This window comes from Lepidochelys olivacea (genome assembly GCF_965140295.1).
Source record: "Lepidochelys olivacea isolate rLepOli2 genome assembly, chromosome: 1".
Taxonomy (NCBI): domain Eukaryota; kingdom Metazoa; phylum Chordata; order Testudines; family Cheloniidae; genus Lepidochelys; species Lepidochelys olivacea.
Genome location: NC_140411.1, coordinates 216,711,319 through 216,729,751, shown reverse-complemented (window position 1 = coordinate 216,729,751; position 18,433 = coordinate 216,711,319). Strand labels below are relative to the sequence as shown.

Below are 18,433 nucleotides of genomic sequence, written 5' to 3'. Positions count from 1 at the left end.
AGATTTTGACATTCCATCCTGATTTGGGAAAGGATTTTTTTTAATCTAAAAAATTCTCACAAGAAAGGAAAAAAGTTTCATGCCCACCTCTACTCTTAATTGAGTTACAGAACAACTCTCTCTGTATCTAGGCATTGGGTATTCAGTATGCTGGACCATTGCTGTGGATGGAAGTATGTGTGCTCCCCATGAAGGCTCCTGAATTACCCCCTTTGTTGTAATCAAGGGTTTGTCTCAAGTGTTGGTTTATATCTGAATACAGCATTTGTTCGTGGGACTAATTCTTGTCTCCTTAAATGTTGAGGAAGGGAAACTGGTGCTTGCCCCTTGCGGGAGGCAAGCAGTGTTCTCTCAGACATGTGGCTAGGGGAAGCCACTTAATGAACCTGAGATGCCCCCACCACAACAGTATGTGTGCCTCTTCCATAACATGCTGGGGTAACTCTTAGAACAAAATAGCTGCTCTCTCTGAGGAAAGGCAGGGTTCTTAGAAATTCAATACACAGGGAAAAAATGGTGTCACAGCTTCATGGCTAAATATACCACCGTTTGGGCTAATGAGAGAGTTGCGAGGGTGCTCTGATTGGCTGTTCACCAGTCCAAAGGGAAGGGGTTTATCAATGAAGCTGATATTGCTAATTCTGAATACCTACGTTCTTTTTGCAAATATTCAACAATTCTGTGATCATAGCAAAGTTTCTGAAAATGACAGTAAACAACAAATGTGATATATTGACCAAGGGACGGGTATTAATTCAAGCGTTATCTTTGTCTTCAGGAATCAAGATGCACCAGCAAGTGATTGGCATGGTTTTTCATCCTTCCTCTGCCATTGCAGTGGGGTCTGTGTGAACTGCCTTCTTCTCACAAATACAGGGGTTTCGCTTGTCACAAAAATCGGACTTGGCTCCTCTATTGAGGAAAAGTACACAGTGCTGTAGAGTACCATGTTGGGTGACCGTAAACCTAGGATGGAAATGCACAGTTTACTGCCTGCCAGTGACATGTACGAATCCCCAGTAGTCATACTCATTGTGCGGTTAGTAGGGCAGCAGGTGAGAGAGATGGGCACAATTTCTAAAACAATTTGTGAATTAATCTAATGTTCATGAAAGTCAGGAGGAAAAAGCATTGGAAAAAACTAGGCCAGGGATAGACAGCTTCCTATCACAGCTCCGCCAATGTCCCTGACTCCGGAGCTGCAGTACACCCTGCTATTCCAGCCCAGGGCTCCCCCGCCTCACAACTTTACCAATGCACCTCATCCCCCTCTCTTGCATAACAGAGATCTCATTTTCATCCAGTTGTCCCGTAGGAATAATAAGACGAGGAAAAATACTAAATGTTATATAGTGAAGAGGGGCAGGCATGGCAGGGGTGGCGATGAATGAACCTAATGAATGAAACAAATTGTGCCTCCTCAAATCTGTGTGTGTGTGTGGAGGAGCCCTGGATAAAAACTGTCCACCTGAGGCACTATCTCCCCAATGCTTCTCAGGGGCCGGGCAGCTGCATGTATCCCCTATGCTTGGCTGTGGCATAAATACCTGCTGCTTGTAGAACATATGTAGCAAGCCTAAACAGAAGGGAACAGTTTCTCTCACTGAGAATCACTTACAGGTCACTGGTGAAAGCTGTGTCGTCCCCCCACACCCAGGACTCATTGTCTGTCTTATGAGATAGTCCAATCCAGTGGTAAGTAAATGTCACTGACTTTATGAAATCCTGTATGGGAACACAACCAAATCATTTAACCCAAATCCATGCTATCTGACCATTTTATCACTGTATGGCTATCAGGGAATGGAATGTGACTGAGGAGTCCTGAACAGAGTCCATGTGCTGAGCTTCCTGCCCTACCCATAACTGTCCCTGAAGAGTTATATTTAGTTTTTTTCTCCCAGTTAATAGACCCACAGATTTTATAGATATTTTATAAATTTTTATAAATTTTGTTACAACTGATCTCTTCTCTCCCTTTAGGGTCACTCCACAGGCCAGCCACCATCCTTCCAACTGGGGATCCTGGATGAGGTTCCCTGCAGGCCCTGTCATTACTGCTCCTTAGTGAGGTCCAGGAGTTGTGGCGGGATGTGAGGCACCTTCACCCTTTGGTGCCAATGGACCTTCCCACAGGCTGCCTCTGCTAGTTTGGGGTCTAATCCACAGCATGCTGAAGTCAATACATGTCTTTCCATTGATTGCAGATGTGTTTGGCTCCAGGGTTAGTTGGGATTTGGATTTCTTTTCGTACCTTTTAAACTAGTGCACAAAATCTTGTTGTATACACTGTATGAGACAGGTTTCAGAGTAGCAGCCATATTAGTCTGTATTCACAAAAAGAAAAGGAGTACTTGTGGCACCTTAGAGACCAACCAACAAATAAATTGGTTAGTCTCTAAGGTGCCACAAGTACTCCTTTTCTTTGTGTGAGACAGTTATATTTGGGGGTAACTCAAGGAATCACCTTCCTAAGCACCTCAAATCCTTGAGTTGGCCCATTGCACACTGCAGTAATCATGGTGGACAGGAATCTGTACTGGTTGGGGAATAGGGCTGTAGGGAAAAAATGTTTTGCAGTCCTGCCCAAAAATACGGAGGTTGGTGAAGGGTTAATGTCTAGCTATTCCATCTGGAAGCAGGCGGGGCACACCCTGACTGTTTCCTAGGAGCAATGCACACATTGCTCTATCCAAGGACAAGGGCTAGATATGAACCCTGAGAACTTGATTGTTTGGACAGCAACTGTGGGAGGTTTCTTTAGCCTGGGCTCAAGGCCTGAGAACCAGGATTGTAGTAGATAGAGGATGGTAACTAAGCATATGAATCAACGTCATACATTCCTTTGTGTAGCAGTGTGTAATGCTTAGGGGGAGAAATATAATAAAAGGAGAAGGTGGAAGGCAGGGGGGGCAGAACAGCCCATCTCCGCTGACCAGCCTGCTTGCTTGCAAAAAGCTGTGTTCTGTCTCATCACTGAACCGCAACAACTGGCGCCCAAACGTGGGGCCCTCAGCACTCACCTCGCCCGGCAAGGGTTTCAGACGCGTCACTCATCCACTTTGTGGATCCCGGTGAGTATTTTTCATTGTGGTAAGTATGGGAAGCTCCCTCTCTGCTTTGCAAGTGCAACACCGCAATGAGCTGCAGTATTTGCTGCGTAAGGCTCAGCATGACTGCCCGGCTCGAGAACTCACTCTCCTGCTACAGGAGGTGCGTGCCAAGTGCCCGTGGTATCCTGAAGCTGGAAGCCTTAAGCTAGCGGACTGGGAGCGATTGGGCCAGACATTGCACAAAGAGCCTCGGGCACCCGTGCAGGCTTTACATGCCTGGCACCTCTGCCGCGACTTGGTACAGCGTGTCGCCTCGGACAGACCCTCCCTCGTGAGGCTGGTGCTCTCGCCGCCCCCGTCCGCCCCTGCAGCCATCCCCCCTCCTGGCGATGCGACACAGCGTGTCGCCTCGGAAAGGCCCTCTCCAGCCCCAACAGAGGAGCTGCCGATCCTGCCACCCCCATCCGCTCCTGCAGCCATCCCTCCCCCTGCTTCGCCCCCAGTGCCTCTATTACCACCGCCTCCCTGGCCTTCCCCACCGGAGCCGGTGTGTGATCACCCTCCCCCCATGGGGCCCCCCGGAGAGTCATCTGCATCTGCTCAGAAGCTTTCGCTGGTGCAACAAATGGTTCACGCAGCGAAAGCTCGATCAGATCTTACAGCAGAGGAGCTGGCTGATCTGGTCTCCGTTTGCCCGGTGACCTGGCAGAATGATGACCAGGGCAACCCCATGGGCACCTGGACCACTCTGCCATACTCGGTGGTTAGAGAGGTAAAGAAAGCAATTCGTGAATTTGGCCTGACTAGCACCTTTGTGCGTGGTCTCATTGAAGGGATGGGTGCTGGGTACTCCCTAATCCCTGAGGATTGGAAAACGCTGCTGCGCATGATGTTGTCACCCAGTCAGTATGTTATTTGGCTTAGTGAGTATCGGCAGATGGCAGAACGCCAAGCCCAGGTATATAGAGAGCAAGGTATCATTTATGAGCATTTGGCAGGGGAGGGCCAGTTTGCTACTATTGAGATGCAGTCTCAACTCCCTCAGGCCGTCTTCCCCATTATTTCCACCTGTGCCCAGCATGCTTTCAAGAAGGTCCCGGATTCAGGCAAGTCTACCAAAAGCTTTGTCAGTATCCGTCAGGGTGCCTTAGAGTCCTTTTTGGATTTTACCAACAGATTGCAGGAGGCTATCCTCCGACAGGTGGATAACACTGAGGCAGCTCACGAGCTCCTGTTAAAATTGGCAGTTGAAAATGCAAATGAAGATTGCCGCCGTGCTCTCCAGGCAGCACAAGTCTCTGGTATTTTAGAGCTCTCAGACATGCTGCGGGCGTGCCAGAACATTGGCACACAAGCCCACAAGGCTGGAGTTCTTGCTGCCGCCCTCAGAAAAACTGGGAAGGAGGGGAAGCACTGTTACCGCTGTGGAAAGGAGGGTCATTTTCAGCGGGAGTGCCGCTCATCTAAGGCACCAGCCCGACCCTCAAAGAAGTGCCCCAAGTGTGGGAAAGGTTATCACTGGGCTAATCAGTGTCGTAGCGGGTCGGGAAACCGCGCGACGGGTCCCCCCCGAACCCAGGGCCAAACGGGGGTGTTTCCTACTTAGGCAATCGCTCCTCTGCCTTGGAATCCGTAGACTCTATGAGGGCAGCGACTGCTGGAAGTGCAGGGCTTGATTTGATCATGCAGGAGGACACTGACTTTCAGCTGCCAGGGGAGGTCTGTGCCATACCTACACAGGTGACGGGACCTCTCCCTGCCGGCTTTGTAGGTCTTGTTCTCCCTCGCTCACATGCTGGGAAACAGGGCTTTTTTGTCATTCCAGGGGTCATTGATGCTGATTACACTGGCATTATTAAGGTTCAGGTGTGGACTCATCTTCCACAGTCGCTCCCGCATGGACGGTCAATTGCACAATTGATTTTAGTCCCCTATCAGGTGCCAGCTGCCGAGGATCGAACTCGGGGTGGAGGAGGCTTTGGATCGACGTTGTCTCACTCGCCGTCTCACAGCGCGTCTTCTCCACTTGTTGCTCTGACAATGTCAGTCCGCCCCTCGAAACCTCAGTTAACACTTCTCTTAAATGATGTTCCTTTTACAGGGCTGGTGGACACTGGAGCTGACGTTACAGTGATTCGTGATCTGGAGTGGCCGGTTAGTTGGCCTACGGTTCCTTCTAAAGAGTTGTGGGGGATTGGGGGTAGCAAACCCGGGCGCCAAAGTTTGTCTTGGGTCACGGTCTCTAAACCAGGAGGCCGTGCCCTTGCTACAATCCGCCCTTTTGTGCTCCCTGTCCACCTCAATATTTGGGGCCGTGATTTACTTACAAAGTTAGACACCACCCTCGATATTAACATCTGATGGCTCTCCCCACCGAGGTGTAGTCACTTATCAGTTGGGTGACCCCCCTCGTTGGCATTCTCGTTTTACACTGCCTCAGCGTTCTGCACAGCGTTCAGAATTGGCTGCTGTTATTTTGGCCTTTCAACTTTTTGCTGATTGTCCCTTTAATTTAATTGTGGATACCCATTATGTTTATCAGGTAATTGATCATTTACCCCTTGCCCTCATTACCCCTCAGGTTGATGCAGACCTCCTTCACCTGTTTTTGTCTTTACAGCATCTTCTTGCCACTCGTCATTTCCCTTACTTTGTTGCTCATATTCGCAGTCATACCCCTCTGCCTGGGCCACTCACTGAGGGCAATGCACGCGCCGATCGCGCGTTGCGTGGTCAGGTAAATTCCCTTTTTTCTGACCCCATTGAAAGCCATGCCTTTTTTCATCAGTCTGCCTCTGTTTTGGCCCGGCAGTTTCACATTCCTGCTGATCATGCACATTCCATTGTTCGTTCCTGCCCCCACTGTGCTCCTGCTGCTCCTACTTTTTCTTATGCCGTTAACCCCCGAGGTACCGCAGCAAATCAGCTGTGGCAAATGGATGTTACTCATGTACCACAATTCCGCCCCTATTCATTTTTACATGTTTCCGTTGATACTTATTCAGGCTTCCTTTGGGCAACCCCACAACGTGGGGAAGCCACTAACAAAGTTATTCACCATTTGCTGGCCTGCTTTTCTGTTATGGGTCGCCCTTGCCAAATTAAAACAGATAATGCCCCAGCCTACTGCTCTGCAGCCCTCTCCACCTTTTGTGCCCGCTGGGACGTCCGTCTTAAACACGGAATCCCTTATAATTCCACGGGCCAAGCCATTGTTGAACGTGCCAATCGCACACTCAAAACCTTGCTAGATAAACAATTAAAACAAGGGGAGCTGCATCTCCGAACCTTAGGAGACATTCAACAACAAATGTATATCCTCTTGTTTACTTTAAATAATTTAACACTGAATGCAGATCAGCAGACCCCTGCGGATCGGCATTTTCACAAATCTGAGGTACTGGAAAGACCGCGGGTCTTTTACCGTCAGCTGCCCGATCCACAGTGGCTGGGCCCAGCACCTCTAATCACTTGGGGTCGGGGATATGCTGCTGTGTCTCTCCCTGCAGGACCGTTGTGGGTTCCAGCCCGGTGCGTGCGACCAGCACTTAAACAACATGGCATGGCACCAGGGGCTGTCGAATCCCATACCAGAGTTTCAGCTGACCTTGGAGGAGACCGCATTGCCCCCCGAGTCGACAACGGCGGGACGGAAACGGAGGAGGCGTAGCGTCCCAAGCCAGCCCGTGACATGGGGAGCAGTAAAAGCATTGGTCGCCACGGCTCAACGAAAACTGGCAGCAGATCAGCAGCCAGAAACTCCTAAGACTTTGTTTGTGGCGATTCTCGCCCAAATCACTGCTAATTCTGTGATGATTGTGTGCCTTTTGTGCCTGCTATTTCCTGTAGGGGTTGGCTCGGAAGCGCCTCCCCTGTTACAAGCCCGAAGGAGAATAAGATACTGCTCTTTGCTTATGCTAATCTTTTCTCCCAGTACTCTAGCATGGCTAATTGGGGCCCGGCCAACTATACTCTGCCTCGCACGGCTATATCCCTCCACACACCGTACCCAGCCGGGGCTCACAATGTCACCTGTGCGCGTGTAGTTAACTGCACTAGTACAAAGGTGCCCTTGGGCTGTCAAAAAATTTCTCAATCCCTTTTAAATTGTTCCCATGCTGTTAATGTTTCATATAATTATGGCCATATCATCCTACCATCAGGATGGGTTTTTACTTGTGGTTCATGCACCTTTAATTATATTCCTGCAAATTTAAGTGATGGCACCCTTTGCTGTCTTAGTAGAATGATACTTATATTGCCTTTTGCTGGTTACAATTGTAGTAAAAGAAGTGTACCCCTTTTAGATGATTATATTGCAGATGTTAAGCTTTTGGTTATTTTGTGTTTGTAATCATTGGGCTTATTTTTTGTTGTTGCTGTGTACAATGTATTCCTTCCTTGTTAAGACTTTGTAAAATTTTGCCCTGGAAAGCTCCCCAGGTTATGTCCTTGTCTGTCTGGGAGTTAAATAGCATGACAAAACAAATTGGCGGCTACCATGAGATGGCCAACTTCAATAAACAAAAAAAGGGGAGATGAAGGGTTAATGTCTAGCTATTCCACCTGGAAGCAGGCGGGGCACACCCTGACTGTTTCCTAGGAGCAATGCACACATTGCTCTATCCAAGGACAAGGGCTAGATATGAACCCTGAGAACTTGATTGTTTGGACAGCAACTGTGGGAGGTTTCTTTAGCCTGGGCTCAAGGCCTGAGAACCAGGATTGTAGTAGATAGAGGATGGTAACTAAGCATATGAATCAACGTCATACATTCCTTTGTGTAGCAGTGTGTAATGCTTAGGGGGAGAAATATAATAAAAGGAGAAGGTGGAAGGCAGGGGGGGCAGAACAGCCCATCTCCGCTGACCAGCCTGTTTGCTTGCATAAAGCTGTGTTCTGTCTCATCACTGAACCGCAACAGGTTGGTTCTGGAAAATGAAGGGTAAGAGATTACCAGTTCTTCCTTGTTTTCAATCTTAAGAAGGTTGGAGCCCGAAGAAAGGCAATAATCTTTACTCTCTTGCCAAGTTTTCCATGTTGTAGGAAAGTGATAACAATAGTCTCCATGCTGCCTCCAGTTCTCTGGGCAAGGGCTGAATTTACTTCCTTGAAAAGAAAACACATTCATAGCCTCATCAGATATCTGGCTGATGGGTGTGATGCAATCTGATATTGTTTAATGTCATGTACTGATTTGTATATGTTGCCCTACTGCTCTCCATTGGATAGAAAGCAACGTATTCAAGAGTTCAATTTTCTCCCTAGTTGATGCCTCTAAAAAGGATATAATCCCATCTCAAGTGATAGAGGCCTGTGCTATGGAAGCTGAAAGGTATAATTTCTATTGCAGATAGTGGAAGTATGTAGTTTAGCTCCTGACTGGTGGCTTGCACATATATGGATGTAGATTTGTTATGATCCGATCACCACCCAAACCACCCCATTATTCACATGAGCTATTGCTGGCCTGCTCATTCTGTACCTCTCACAGCACCAAAAGTGATGGATATAGCTGTAAAGCTGGCCAAGCTGCACTGTCTTTTGTATCTACAAACTTATGGTTACAGTGTTTAGTTTGGGAATACTCCCTGATTTACGTCAGGCCAAATCACATTTGGTTTTCATGTCCCATCAGGGCCCCTGTAAGTGAAGTATTAGAGATGTTAGGCAGCTTATGTTGTTGTACTCTAGGGTTTTTATTATTTAAAGCAACTTCTCTTTTGCAGTTCTTCTCATGCTGTGGTGTTTCAGGAGGCTATATGCTGATGTGGTTATTCTAAATACATTTCTTTACTTTATTTTGTAATTGTTTGTTTCTCCTCTCACTCCTCTAAGTTCTCCTGCACTTACTGCTTTCCTACGTCAGCCTAGAGCTGCTGAGTTCAATTAACAGGAATCCCATCGGTTCTTGCTTGAGTTACTGAAGAAGCAATAAGTGCATAAGCAACAGGTGAGCTCCATTTCTGTTCATTTCAGCCACATGTACTCAGCAAAACTTGTATTTTTAGATCTCCCTACATTGCTCATTCAGCTTGTTTAGTTGGTTTCATTTGGCTCTGTTATTGAGAACCTTCATGCTGCAATATTATGGGATAATTATATGCAATTTATTTATGCTTTTGTCTTCAGGAAGCTGAACAATGTGGACAGCTGTCTTTGCATACAGGCTTGTTTATCAGCCTGAGATAGAATTTTGGGGTTGACTTTTTGATATTCTTATATCTTATACTAATATGTGTGAACAAAGAACAAAAGACACTGTGTGTGTTGCTTCTCCCTAGCCAGATGGGTTTGTTAATACAATGGGAGGAGATAAGGGATAGAGCAGTTAAAGTGTTACAGGGTATGGTGGGAGTGTAATATATACGCATACATTGGAAGACTGCCTGGCTCTTCTCTCAAGGCAAGGTCAAGCAACCAATCAGAAGGGGCAAGGAGGAATGGGGGGAAGGCATAAGAAACACTAAAAGCCAAAGAAAACCCTCGCCTTGGCCAGAGCATAACCTCACTCCTTACCCCTCCCATGGGATACAAAAGAGGTGGGACGAAGACCCAAACTCGCGACCCTCCCAAATGGAACATGACCATAAATTGTAAGGGGTGTGATAGGGGCATGCACTGCAGGTATATTTGGGCCTGCTAAAGAGGAGGAGATGGGAATTAGGAATGGGAGGGGGGAACGGGGATACAGGCAAGGCTCTGCAGCATCAGAGCTGAGAAGGGAACACTGGGAAACAGACTCTGCCAGCGTGTAGAGCTATGGATATGCTTGTTTGGAACTAACCCCAATAAACATCGAATTGCCTGCACTTCGGGCTTCTGGTCTTCTGCTTTCTGTCTGTGTGACAAGAACCTTGGGAGAGGGTGAAGGGAAAGCCCTCTAACAAGCTGATCCAACCAAAATATTTACCTCCGGTTTCCTTGTGTGATTCTTGACCGGGAGTTTTAGTCTGTTGCTGCTGATATGCATTTCCCAGCTGGCCAAAATTTTCTGATGGATGGGAGTCCTGGAAAACTTGCATTTGCAATTATATTAATACATTACACCACTTAAAATGAAAAATCAAGTTTGCATTTTAAGGAAACACAAATAGCATCATGGCATTACTCTTTGTTCTTGTAAAATTAATGTTTAACTGGGGTTGCTTGCTTGTGTGTTTAATAACATTACTTTTTTTGCTAAAGAAGAGTTTTGAAATTTGATTCTTTGAACATGTATGGAAGAACTTACCTGTGAATTTCCTCTGAACAATAATCCCTGTATAGAAGAAGGTGCATATTCTACAGTAAGAATAGGAAAGTAAAGCCTAACATCTAGGCTCATAAGAATAAAATAAGGGACCAAATCAAAATGCACCCTAAATCAGGGGATGGCTGGAGGAGAGGGGTTATGTACAAGCCACTGCATCTGCTCTTCTGCATTACATCAGTTTTACATCAGTGTTACACAGTGGACTGACAATGGCATAAAACTGGATTAATGCAGGAGTGTATCAGTCCCCCCGTGTCTTTTCTGCAATTACTTACACTTGGCAATCAAGGCCACCACTGCTCCTAGTGATATCAGGTAGAGGACCCCCAGAATCACTGCAATGATCCACCAGGGAGAAGATGGAGTAGGAGAATCTAAAAAGAATGAACATAAAGATGGGAAAAGTGTGCCACTTTTCTGAGTATCTGGCATCAGATTACAGTTTATCTGAGCAACACCCAGGTCCCAAAGCTATCCACCAGAGCAGTCTGAAAACCAGCCCCTCTATAACTGCCATTGCCAGGTGCTTGTGCTCATGGGTACTGTTCATGACTCCCAGAGCTGTGAGCCTCTTTCTCAAATCTCAAAGACCATCAACCTGATTGGTTGTAGATGTTGTTATTGTCTTAGTAGCACAGCATATGGCAACATAACAAATGAACATTCTAACTTTACTATTCCAAAAATCTAGTGTCAGTTTCCTGGGATAGGGGCAGACGTTTGACCATGGACAGTAGATCAGAAAATATGTTACCACCTAGTTAACATACAATACCTTTGCTCTCAGAGTTCCCAGGTCTTTGTCTCCTCTGCTGCTCAGAAGTGTGACATTTCACTTCTGTGTAAATCACTTCCTGCTTGCTCATTTCTAGAGGATGGTGAGTGTGGAAATTTTAGACTTTTCTTCAGTGGCCTATGATAGATGATGGCATTTGATGAAAAACCAGTGGATCTAGAAATATCAGGTAAAAAATAACAGGATATTGCAGTGATTGGTTTTAATTTACTGCATTACAATAGTCTGTAGTAAGAGGAACAGAAATGAAGGATTAAATGGCATACTGAGTTCAGTACATGCATCCTATCATCTTTGTCTATTATTTGCCCTCTATTTATCTATATAATGACAATATATTCTGGTTACCTCTGAGTCTCAGAAAACTGGATATTCAAATGGATCAACCTAGACCACCTTTGATGCTATTCACAGTGGTTTAGATTGCAAACACTTCAGGGCTGGGACTGTCTCTCACTGGGTGTTCACACAGTGTCTAGCACAATGGCACCCATAGCTTGTATGTTGCCTCCAAGCTCTCCTGTAATACAAATATTAAATAGACGTAATGATTGTAAATCTAGTATTTTGCTCTCCAAAATGCTACCCATCAGCAGAAGAAGTGAGAGACTATTGTTACTAATTAGATTCAGGTTTTAAGAGGCTTGAAGGAGACAGTCAAAAGGATACTGGATAAAAAAAATTGGTGCTGGAAACCCCATTGCATGAGTCTGTTTAACATGGAATGTAACAAAATTTACTTTCGGGGAGCAATCCAGTAGTCTGAGGGATGTGTTTATGTGTGCAAGGGATAATGGTCAAGATAGCCTTGTCCCATAGGTCTTTTCTCATTTCTGTATTTCAGTAAAGTTAATTAATGATAATCAGTCATATAAAAGCATCACCTGCATTGCCTGTCTCTAAAAAATACCATGCAGTGTTCTTGTAGTCGTGTTGGCCCCAGGATATTAGAGAGACAAGCTGGGAGAGGTAATAATTTTTATTGGGCCAACTTCCATTGATGAGAGAGACAAGCGCACTTGCACAGAGCTCTTCTTCAGGTCAGAAGAGCTCAGTGTAAGCTTGAAAGCTTGTCTCTCTCACCAACAAAAGCTGGTCCAATAAAAGACCTCATTCATATTTGCTCTCTAAAAGATACTGACTAATATATAGAAAAAAAGGGAAAATTTTCAACGCCTGTTGTCTATTGCACTTAGACCAAGAATTTTTGGCCTTTTTAGCGATATTAGTTATAGGTCGGTATTCTTTTTTCTTTTGCATAATGTGTTCCTTTTCACCAATGCAGACCAAGTCACTATTCAGAGATCCATATAATGCCAGTACAGTTCTGTTCTGCTTGCTCCTACAATTTGCTGAGTAACTTTTTTTATATTGCTGATTACCACTGGTATTAATAGAATTTGAGGTCCTTCAATGTTTTGCAGTATCAGGACTCATCCTTTCCATTTTTAAATATCTCAAGTGATTGTGTTCTCAGCAACACCTTCAGAAAGCTATTGCACAGTCACTCCCTGTACTGTTTCTAGTATCTAGCTTAAATTTTATTTTTCTTAATTCTATACCATTATTCCATATTATATTTGGAATTATCTGAAACAATCTCTTCCTCTGTCCTTTGTGTTTACATCTCTCAAATATTTGTAGTCTGTGCCAAGCTCTCTAAACTGCCCTCTTCTTTCATCACTAGTTAGCAACCTTAGCCTATACCTGTTCCCTTCTTTTCATTTTACCTCATCCCTCATTAGACAATCACTCTTGCCTTTTACTCACTAGTGTTTCCCTTCTCTGAATAGGTTTCAGAGTAACAGCCGTGTTAGTCTGTATTCGCAAAAAGAAAAGGAGTACTTGTGGCACCTTAGAGACTAACCAATTTATTTGAGCATGAGCTTTCGTGAGCTACAGCTCACTTCATCGGATGCATACCGTGGAAACTGCAGCAGACTTTATATACACACAGAGAATATGAAACAATGAGGAGGTATTGTTTCATATTCTCTGTGTGTATATAAAGTCTGCTGCAGTTTCCACGGTATGCATCCGATGAAGTGAGCTGTAGCTCACGAAAGCTCATGCTCAAATAAATTGGTTAGTCTCTAAGGTGCCACAAGTACTCCTTCTCTGAATAATGTCAGATTTAATACATATGGTTAGTATGGAGGTGTTCAGAACAGAATGCACTATTCTGTGTGTGGCACCCTGCTCTGTGACAAGCTCTTTTCTGCTTACACAAATCTAAATTAGCTATTGGCTGCTATATCATTCATTTCACCCAGTATGTCTGTTAGCATCGTTGATTTCCAAATGTCTTAGGGCTGAATGCTCAAAAGGATGTTTTGATGCTCAGTGTCACAACACCTACCTTTTATGTGCCTGAAAAAATCACTGTGATCCACAAAGCCTGAGTTACAGTGCCTGGCTCTCTATAGAATGAATGGAGAGAGGAGCCTTAGACTGCGATGCACCAAAGCCACCATGCTAGGCAGAGAGCTGCCTCAGTTAGCCAGTGGGAGATGCTGACAAGAGGAGTGCGTGCTAAGCCCCAGCCTCTCAGAGTTTGGTGCCTTATGCCACTTTAGCAAGAAGGCAGGGGGATTAGGACTTCCCTCATAACCATACATGAGCACAAGGGGAAGATCCCTGTTCAAATCCTGTCACTCAGAGGAGCACTCTAACCACTGGGCTATGGCATAGTCTGATGCGGGGCTTCTTCCATCGCTCCTCTTGAAGCTGTTTCACTCTGGATAAATAATGAGCATTGCAGTAGGGTGCCCATGTCTCTGAATGCCCTAACCACCAGGATATAGAGCCATCATGACTCTGTTCTCTCTCTTTTTCTCTGTCTCTTAAAGGCTTATTTGGGCCAGAGAAATAGAGAGACCAAGAGGGAGAACACAAACATGAGAATGATTGTATAGCTTTGTGGTTAGAACATTCAGAAATGTGGGATTCCCGGATCCAGTCCCCTGGCTCCAATGACTCTGTAAATATTCATCCAGAGTGAAACAGCTTCAACAGTAGAGCCTGAGTGAGCCCCACATCTAAATGTCCTGTAGTCCAATTGTTAAAGCAAGCTCCTGAGAGTTGGCAGGTCCCAGTTCAAACCTCTGCGCTACCTGAGATGGAGGCGGGGGGTGGGGGCTTGAACTGGGAGTCTCCACCATCCCAGGTGGGTACACTCAGATGCTGGAACAATTTGTACAGTGGGGGTCCTGAGAACCATTGAACTGAACTGTAAATCCTAATGGAAATCACTTCAAACCGGGGGCGTGGCAGCACCCTCACCCCCTAGTTCCAGTACCTATGAGTACTCTTACCACTGGGTTAAAATTCATGAGAAGTCATCCTCGTTCCCCTACACCCTCACCCCAGCTGTTCTGTGTGGCATTAGGCACACCATAACACACCTAGAAGATCAGGCCCTGAAGATGAATGCCTGTCTCCCCCCGGGTTTGTGAATCACTGTGGAGCTTAGGCAAGCGATAGGTACCCAGGGACTGACAGGGAGCCAGCAGTGTGCATGCCCAAAGGCACAAATATAGGTGCCTAGGAAACTTTTATTGCAAAACTATAATTGCTGAGTGAGTTTAGGTGCCTACAGGAGTAGGCAGGGGCATTTGTGCATTGCAGTGGAGCCAAAATTTACCACATCCGGAGATTTAATATTTCATTATTGTGTTATTTACAAATTAAGAACAAATACATTAGGTAAACCCAGACACAACAAAGTCCTTTGTGATACCCCACTGATCACCTTCTTCACAAGTTCATATTATTGTCTTTTATCTTTCCCCTTTGGTGACAGCCTTCAACAGTTTTCAGGACAAATGATTCCACTTCAAACCAAGCTAATGTGAACTCTTTTCTCAAGTATGTTTTCTTGAGATACTATATCAAATGCTTTCAACTATATATATCCCATCTACCACCTTTTGAGTCTAATGTTGAACTTGTAGCTTTTGATTTTCATAGTAAAAATAACTAGAAATGGCATACAAATCCAAAATTTTAGATCAGACTTTTCTCTACTTTATATCTAATGCATGTTACTTCAAGGAGGAGTAGATCACTGAATTGTAAACGGAGAACTATATGTCACCTGGATAGTCTCACCAGTCAGTCTTTAAACACATCATCCCTACTGCTTGTACTGAACTATAACAAAAGAAAAAAATGAAATCAAAGTTACACATCTATATAATATCTTTCATGGTAAACACTTTCACTCATTTCTTGAATTAGTAAACACAAGTGAATGTTACCTACATGTATGTTCTATTCTAATAACAATAAACCCAGAAGCACTTGGCCTGATATCTTTTTTTTTTTTGGTACCTGTAGTTGTTTGGGAAGACGCAGGAGAGCTGGAAAAGACTTTTCCGTTCTGTCTGATCTGATCCTCTGTATATGAATATCCAGGAAGTAAATATCTGTCCCTCTGGCTGTCCTGACAGAAGATGGAGAATGCAAGCCAAAAGAGGAAGTTTTAGTTACTTTATGATGTTCTGTCTGAAACCGCACAGGAAGTTCCATGGCTGCTAATTTGAGAAGACCTCCCCCAGTCCAAAGTGCTCAGAATAAAGGGGCTTGCCTCCTGAGTTACAGTGATGTGACTTGGCTCATGGTGTTAAATTCAAAGTTAATTTACAGCTTTTTAAATGCTGAAGTTAGGAAGCAACAGTATCTATGACACACACAGTAGTTAGGCCAAACAATGTGTTACACTTTGTGCTCCTAGGCTCTCAGTCTCTTGGAACAGTCTCCACTAGGGAAATACTTGAAGCCCCAGACTTCTGGACATTTAAAGTGACAGGATAGCACTAGGAAAGTGCAACAGGGAAACATCCTTCCTTGCCCCCTGGGATATAGGCTGAAGATTCAAGATTGTCTCATTTCTAACTTCTCCGACTGTCTGATCACCAGCCTCAGCACAGGTGTGCCAGCAGCCCCAGCAAAACATCACCGTACCAGTAGGGCCAGCATGAACCCCATCATCATTTTCAGGCTTCTTTGCCCAGATCATGTGACACCAGAGTCAAGGAGAATGGGAACAAAGAGAAGAGAGTCAGCCTCTGAGGCAGATCAATGGGCAGTTTCAGGGTCGTGGTGCCTAAGGCTATGTCTACACTATGAGCTGGGGTGTGAGTGTAGCCATGGTAGCATGGAGAGTGGCAGCAGAGGCATAGCTGAGCCATGCCAAGTACACATCCATCTGAAATACCAGCACGAGTCCATACCAGCGGGTATGTACTCAGCACAGCTAAGCCATCCCTCCACTGCTGCTATCCTTGCTACTGCAGCAATACTGCTATGTATATTTGTGCTAGGTCGATGAGTGCCATTGCGAGTATGTGTATGCAAACAGGGGAATCATACCCCTACCTCGTGGAGCAGACGTAGCTTAAAAGTGACATGGAGTGAAGCAGTAACTTTGTCCTGTTATCATAGAACTTAATATGATGCAGGCCTCCGGGGGAGTGTGATGGGGTGAATTTTAGATTGGACCCATCTCTGATCTAGATCTAATGGATTTTACCCCATTTTACCCCAGAGGAGTAGATCACAGAATTATTAACAGAGAAATACATGTCACTTGGACTGTGTCACCAGTAAATCTTTAAATACACCATCCCTACTGCTTGTACTGAGCTATAAACAGGGAAAAGATAAAATCATGATTACATAGCTATATAATATCATAGCTCCAGGAGTTACTGCACTTCTTGTAGGGAAGGAAAAGTACCTGCTCTGCCCTAAATGAAGTGCATGAGCTGTCAGTCCTGGATGGAAGGGTATGAGCTGGGACTCTTTAGAGAGTTAAGCCTTTTAAGGGACATGTTTGGAGTATGGGAAAGACCCCTCTGTCTAGAGAGGAGCATGTTCTACCTGGATCCCTGCCTAATCAAAACTCGGCCTAGAGGGCCTTACGCTAAAAGGCACACAGTACAAGAGGCTGCACCTACTCTGTCTTGGACTCAAGGGGTGTTTGTTGTAAATTAATCCCTCCAGTGGGGCTGAAATAAACCTGTTTAATACCCTACAACTGTGTCTTGCATCACTCACTATGTACCTTATTATACACTACTATCCCATGGAGAAATTTCTCCCTGACACTGCCTTGTACCACCCTCGCTGTTAATAAACTGATGTCCTGAAAAACGGTGATGGATGATCATGGAAATTTAAACTCTAACTAATTTCACTGAAGATGCAGTTCATTGTTGGAAGGGCCTTACTCAGATGTAAATCAGGTGTAACTCCACTGAGGTCAGTGTAAATGAGAGGAGAATTAGCCCATAAATGTCTAATTCTTATTTTAATCTCAGTGAACTAGAGGGCTTACTTCTCAGCAGTGGATTACCAAAGAATATCATAGAGTTCTGAGTTCCATGTGTTAATTTTATGTTATGTCAATGGAATATTTAATTGTATCCATTTACAATGTATTGCATTTTTAATTTCACTGTGAACCCCCATTTTTTGTTTCAAAGGAAATGGTAATTAGGAGCTGCAGAATGAATCATAGAATCATAGAATATCAGGGTTGGAAGGGACCTCAGGAGGTCATCTAGTCCAACCCCCTGCTCAAAGCAGGACCGATCCCCAATTAAATCATCCCAGCCAGGGTTTTGTCAAGCCTGACCTTAAAAACCTCTAAGGAAGGAGATTCCATCACCTCCCTAGGTAACGCATTCCAGTGTTTCACCACCCTCCTAGTGAAAAAGTTTTTCCTAATATCCAACCTAAATCTCCCCCACTGCAACTTGAGACCATTTCTCCTTGTTCTGTTATCTGTTCCCACTGAGAACAGTCTAGATCCATCCTCTTTGGAACCCCCTTTCAGGTAGTTGAAAGCAGCTATCAAATCCCCCCTCATTCTTCTCTTCCGTATACTAAACATCCCCAGTTCCCTCAGCCTCTCCTCATAAGTCATGTGTTCCAGTCCCCTAATAATTTTTGTTGCCCTCCGCTGGACTCTTTCCAATTTTTCCACATCCTTCTTGTAGTGTGGGGCCCAAAACTGGATACAGTACTCCAGATAAGGCCTCACCAATGTCGAATAGAGGGGAATGATCACGTCCCTCCATCTCCTGGCAATGCCCCTACTTATATATCCCAAAATGCCATTGGCCTTCTTGGCAACAAGGGCACACTGTTGACTCATATCCAGCTTCTAGTCAAGTGTAACCCCTAGGTCCTTTTCTGCAGAACTGCTGCCGAGCCATTTGGTCCCTAGTCTGTAGCGGTACATGGGATTCTTCCATCCTAAGTGCAGGACTCTGCACTTGTCCTTGTTGAACCTCATCAGATTTCTTTTGGCCCAATCCCCTA

The 18,433-nt window shown here is 45.0% G+C and overlaps 2 protein-coding genes across 7 annotated transcripts; one reads left to right on the top strand and one right to left on the bottom strand.

Moving 5' to 3' along the window:
* Positions 1–732: 732 nt before the first annotated feature.
* LOC311511628 (natural killer cells antigen CD94-like) lies at positions 733–11,174 on the bottom strand (the record flags this gene model as incomplete). The annotated part of the gene is made up of 6 exons (XM_084612367.1): positions 733–966; positions 1,619–1,725; positions 8,011–8,162; positions 9,967–10,071; positions 10,584–10,682; positions 11,084–11,174. 6 exons carry the CDS (start codon positions 11,172–11,174, stop codon positions 816–818), a joined length of 705 nt encoding a protein of 234 aa, XP_084468493.1. The 3' UTR covers positions 733–815.
* On the top strand, positions 3,081–17,394 carry LOC311511598 (endogenous retrovirus group K member 21 Gag polyprotein-like). 6 transcript variants are annotated; one of them, XM_084612316.1, is made up of 5 exons: positions 3,081–5,595; positions 5,674–5,790; positions 6,563–7,998; positions 8,892–9,006; positions 15,443–17,157. In XM_084612316.1, the coding sequence occupies exon 1, from the start codon at positions 3,100–3,102 to the stop codon at positions 4,657–4,659; it is 1,560 nt and encodes a 519-aa protein (XP_084468442.1). In that variant the 5' UTR covers positions 3,081–3,099; the 3' UTR covers positions 4,660–5,595; positions 5,674–5,790; positions 6,563–7,998; positions 8,892–9,006; positions 15,443–17,157. The 6 variants fall into 6 exon arrangements, with proteins under 6 accessions (XP_084468442.1, XP_084468444.1, XP_084468441.1 ...); XM_084612318.1 differs by lacking the exon at positions 5,674–5,790 and having other exon boundaries at positions 3,081–5,207; positions 15,443–17,394; XM_084612315.1 differs by lacking the exon at positions 5,674–5,790.
* The last annotated feature ends 1,039 nt before the right edge of the window (positions 17,395–18,433 follow it).